This window comes from Fulmarus glacialis, unplaced genomic scaffold (genome assembly GCF_000690835.1).
Source record: "Fulmarus glacialis isolate BGI_N327 unplaced genomic scaffold, ASM69083v1 scaffold25638, whole genome shotgun sequence".
In the NCBI taxonomy this organism is placed as follows: Eukaryota; Metazoa; Chordata; class Aves; order Procellariiformes; family Procellariidae; genus Fulmarus; species Fulmarus glacialis.
The window spans coordinates 12,102-17,441 of NW_009229368.1; the positions used below are offsets into that span (position 1 = coordinate 12,102).

The window sequence follows — 5,340 nt, forward strand, 5'->3', positions numbered from 1 at the left end:
GGTCACTGCTCCACAGGACCAGAGCTAAACGTTCCAGCAAAAATCTCCTATTTAATCATGAACGGCAAACTTGTGGCTGTCCTGGCTCTCTTCCTGATTTCAGCGGCTATGTCTCAAGGTAAGTAAATCCCTCCCAAGATCCCCATGGCTGTAATATTGTCTAGGTATCTGCCGAGATGCTTGTCCTTGCAGAGAGGTAGCTTTATATTTGTTTCAGCAAATCAGCTTCTTTCGAGACATTTTCAGCAACTTCTCTTCAGTCAGAAACCTACCACGTGGCCCTTGTACTGAAGGGTTACTGACATCTTGTGGGAAAAATTTTATGGATGCAACTTAGATTTGCCTTGTTTCTATGTTTCAGTTGAAGTGTACGCAGGTAGAGACAGGATCTTAAGTGTTTGAATGTTTCTCTCCCTTCCCACACAAAGAACAGTTTATGATCTCATATTTGTTACTTAATGATGATACTGCCTCAAGCAAGTAATATACAGCTGGGAACGGAGAACAAACAATATGAACATAGAAGCATGGACAAGCCTCCAGTTAATGAAAAAATCTACGGCTCTGTCTTTATATAGTTGCCACTGTATAGTTGCCACTTTGTCGATCCAGATATTAAAACGACGTAACTAACCGTACAGTGTGGTCAGTACAAGTAACCACGAAATACGTGGTTTTATTTCAAAAAGATGTGTTAATTCAGTTTTAATTGTACTTGGCCATCAGATCCTCTGAAACAAATACGCAACTGATCTTTACACCGTGAGGATTTGGGCAGCTTGGACAAATGCAGTATTTTAATTGAGCATATTGTTAAAATAGAGCAGTCGTGCTTCATGTCTGATACAGTGATGGTAAGACCGCCTCTCAAACCACGACCTTCCTTTTTTGCTCACAGGTAGGACCCTGGCAAGGATGGGAACCGAGCTCCGGTGCCAGTGCATAGCCACTCATTCGAAGTTCATCCCTCCTAAATCCATTCAAGATGTGAAGCTGACACAGAGCGGCCCCCACTGCAAGAACGTCGAAGTCATGTAAGTAGCTCTGCAAGAGCCTCCCTCTTCTTCACCCACACTCTGCTGCCGCCGCCGCTGCAGGGGCTTTTACGCTTCATGACACGTACGACAGTTAGCAGGCTGACATGATGTAGTCAGATTTGGTTATTCTTTTGAGAGGGACGGTTTTAAGTAATACACCATGTTTTTCATTGTCTCTATGACCTTACATATTCCCGAACTGATCATTATTTATCTGTCATGGGACATATTAAATATTTCTGGTTCTGGTAGAACATGAATTTCAAGGACTGGTCAGTTCTTTATAACAAGGTAATAATGTAGTTTAAAGTCCTGCATTTATTAGGCAGGCAAAACTCCCATTAAAACGGTCTGCGTCAGTCTCAGAGAGAAAAACTAAGTTCCCACAAGCAGATTTAGGGCAACAATGAAACTAATCCGGTCTTGAATAGCATGGAGGAGGGACTAAAATGTTGAAAACCTTATACTGCTGAAACACCTTTTCACCACTGGAGGTTTCAATCGTTGTGTAAGAAAGCTTTACTAATATAAACAAATTCAAACCAAGTACCCATATATACTGAGAAAGATTTTTGGGAATGCGTGACTGCTTTGAGAGCAGGCACACAGACTCACACAACTTCTGGACGGTTTTAGTCTCCTCAGTTCTGGAACACATATAACAAAATGGTCAAGTCCAACCTAATTCATCAGTTGGGACGAATTTATACTAACTAATCTAAAAATGCAGTATTACGTTCTGCGAGTAAAACAAATCCATGTAGTAGTTTCCTGAACTTTTCTTTATTCCCTGTTTTGCAGAGCTACTCTGAAGGACGGCAGAGAGGTGTGCTTGGAGCCCACTGCTCCCTGGGTACAGCTGATCATAAAGGCAATTTTGGCCAAGTAAGTCCCATTCCCTCTCAATTTGGGCAGTTGAGTGGTAAACCTCCCGAAAAAGCCAATTTGTAGGATTTCTTAGCGATACTTTCCATTTTCTCTTAATCAGATTTAAAGAACAAGGAAACTTGCTGCTTAATTATAGAATTAGTCTTAGTCTTTCTGACTCTGCTGCAAGGTCCTCGTTCAAGCCGATACGTCGCTACTAGACCTTTGAGTACCGGCAACTTGGTCTGGAGGGAGGGGAACACAGAAGTGTTTGGCTCCCTTTGAAAAATGAGGCTTTAAAAAATTCATCTTCCCCTTACTTACAGTAGCATATGTTAATAATTCATAGTTCTGAGTTAATGAGTTTCTTGATGCGAGTAAATGCAGAAACTCATGCTGCAGAAGCTTCCTAGCTGTGCACCAGATATGCACACACTGGGATTTCAGTAATCGCTTTCAAAACATCAATTTCATTCTCTCTATGCCTCAAGATAGGACGCAGAATTGGAAACAGACCACTCATCCTTAAGTGTTCCTGCAATGCTAAGCAATGATAACCGTTCTTGAACCTCCTTCTAAATTGTCCTCTTCCGTCACCTCTTAACAGGGCTCAACTCAATTCTGACTCGCCACTCTAAGAAACACCAGGACAGAAAAAAACTGGGAACTGCTCCCCCTCCTCCATTGAGAGAAACGTTCGACAAAAGCATCATTCACGCAGGGTACCACCTTCTACCTCCTGCATCAGTGTTGTTATGTTAACTATGGATGATTTTATTTATTTATTTATTTAACTGCATCTATTTAAGAAAGCCTTTCAAAATGGTCAGCGCTGTCTGTGGGACACGCTGTTCATAGACACCTGAAGTCACTGAACAGGAAAAGTGGTTTGCTAAAGGAAATGAAGAACCCTTGGCAGCCACTTCAGCCAAACACAACTCGTTAAGTGCAATGCACTTACAGCACAGCTTATTTACACTAAGCCTTACTATTTTGCTATTACACCAGCGAACTGATAATTCCTCCTGCTCCCCTGGAGTGCACTAGTATGTTGTGTCAACAACAGTTTCCTGAACCACAGTCAGCCTGTGGCTAGACTGTGAACTGTGATTTCTGACTTGAAAAATCTAGCCTACAGACTCTGTAAGACAGTGGGTTAGGTATTTATTTATTGTAATTTCCATGGTATTTATAAATGTATTTATTGAGTAGTTTCTATACAAGAGAGAAAATGATGATAATTTATTTCATTTCTACCAGATTTTCCATTCCTACTACTGATTTCTTAAGAAATATTCACAATCTCATTGCTCTGTACAAGGACTTGGTCGTATGTCTAATTAGCCACTCAATCAGCTAATGGAAAAAACTGCATCTTACACAGAATTTGCTTGTGAGAGTGTAATTATTCCTAACAATGTATTATTAAATGTTTTCTACAAAAAATCTGTTTGTTATCTGTTTGTTGTTTTACATTTTCATTTGCTTTATTTGGAAACAGTCTGCTTCATTTTTGCCATCTCAGCCTGATTTCTGGAACTGAAATGAAAATTTTTAGTACATGGTACCATAACTCACCCTGTTACGCTAATCTGACATTACTGAATGCAATAACAAACTCTTAGGGTAGGGTAAAATGCCCACTCTTCTCTCTTCAGGCTATTCCCAGCTCTTGGGGACTGGTGGGCTGTAGAGCGAGGCTCCTTATTTAAGTACCCTACAGACAAGCAAATTTTACCCTCAGATGCCTAAACACTGCCAGCGTCCAGATCAGCCCCAGAGTTGTAAATCTTTACTACATCAAAAGGCCACTCTTTGACTATCAAAATGGGAATTTGTGACCTTTACTTTGGGTACCCAAATATCAAGCATTTGCCCTTGTGTAACAACCGCTTCCTCTTCAAATCCCTGAAATGGAGAGTGCTGAGTACACAATGTCTGCCTCTTTCAAAAGGCCCGGCTATTCCTCCCCATCACACACAGGCACTGACACTTGGCCCCTTTGGGAGAGAAGCACTCAAACCGCATACGAGCGCCAAGGAAGGATTCTGGCAGATAAACTGGGATGCTTCATATTGTTACCACCCCATCTCCTGACCCACGGGGGCTATTGGAGAGCACAGCTCTCATGGGTGTAATGCATCTTCCCATAGGAGTCCCAGTATAGTTCATAAGACAGTAGTATAAAACATCCATGCTTAACACGTCTCTGAAATCATCAGCTCAAAGTGCAACGGCGGCCAAATGAAAGCCAGCAACATGTTGGGCATCTTCAGGAAGGGAGCCGAGAATAAGAGAGAGGGGGCATTAGGTTTAAAGCCTATTGCTTTAAACTAGAGTATACCTGTTTATTTGAAGCATGCACACTTTTATTTCACTTTTACCTATGATCTAGATAGTCTTAAACAGCAGAAGGATTTTTGCCAGGTAACTTTGTGATCACAAAATAAAAGAACTGTCTTTGGCTTGCTTCTTCTGGAAGACCCTTCGCAGTAAGACTGATGTCCGTCCTCTCCTCAACCTGTATTATTTTGGCATCAGCTTGAGGCGTTCAGCCACTTAAAACTCTAAACAAGGTGCCCTGTGGCCCTCCAGTTATCAGGCCATGCAGAAGCCACAGGAGAAAACTGCACCCATTGAAAACATGTAGACTATTTAGTAAGCATCTTTGTGTGTGCGTGTGTGTGCGCGTGCATGTCTGTGTAACACACCAGAAAGCTGACCAGGCGGTAAGTCAGGACATTTGCACCACAAAGAAGGTAAGGACCCCGAGATTTCACTGCAGCTAACTACATGGTTTTGTCCATCTTCTCCTTTTCCCAATATAATGTAAGCTTCTGCTCCCCTTCGCCACTTCATTTAGCATCTGAATTGTATTTCTACAACCATGTCAGAAGGCCGCTCCATGTTACAGCCGCCATCAGTGTATTCATCGCTCTCCATTTCTCTACTGCCCTCCTCACAATTGAATGTAGCAGAGGTGTTCACACGTCCTTTCCGTCCCCAGTTACTTTCTTGGTCCCTCACTTCATCTTCCTTCCAAACCACTTCCGCTTCCTTCTTTCACCAACAATTTCAGTTTGGGGGCAAGAGGACAGCAGCAACAACCAACCAACCAAGCAACAACCTCGTGTCATCTCCTTATCCTCAAACTCCCCCTCCCATGCCTGGTTGCTGTAGTTCTGCTCTTGTATCGAGAGCCGTTTCAATCACGAACTGTAATTTGTTCCCTCGAGTTTCAGTGTTATTGTTCATATAGTACCAAAAGTATATTTCTCTCTAATGTGTAAATGCTGCAAACCATAGAGGAAGTAATTGAAAGTAGTACTGGAAAGTCCCTGAAAAATACTGTTAACTCTTCCTTAGAAGAATAGAGAATACAAACACTGGATTCCTGGCCTCCACTTCTCTGCCTGTGCTGAATAGTAACTAATAC

At 42.0% G+C, this 5,340-nt stretch overlaps 1 protein-coding gene across 1 annotated transcript; it reads left to right on the forward strand.

The window, feature by feature from the left end:
* LOC104071853 (interleukin-8) lies at positions 1-2,711 on the forward strand. The gene is made up of 4 exons (XM_009583851.1): positions 1-118; positions 899-1,034; positions 1,839-1,922; positions 2,512-2,711. Exons 1-4 carry the CDS (start codon positions 58-60, stop codon positions 2,540-2,542), a joined length of 312 nt encoding a protein of 103 aa, XP_009582146.1. The 5' UTR covers positions 1-57; the 3' UTR covers positions 2,543-2,711.
* The last annotated feature ends 2,629 nt before the right edge of the window (positions 2,712-5,340 follow it).

Excerpts from the sequence above, each read along its gene's own strand:
- LOC104071853 (XM_009583851.1), top strand. The coding sequence starts at position 58 with ATGAACGGCAAACTTGTGGCTGTCCTGGCTCTCTTCCTGATTTCAGCG. Across the intron at positions 119-898 it reads TTCAGCGGCTATGTCTCAAG|GTAGGACCCTGGCAAGGATG; the intron begins GTAAGTAAATCC and ends TTTTGCTCACAG. Across the intron at positions 1,923-2,511 it reads ATAAAGGCAATTTTGGCCAA|GGCTCAACTCAATTCTGACT; the intron begins GTAAGTCCCATT and ends ACCTCTTAACAG.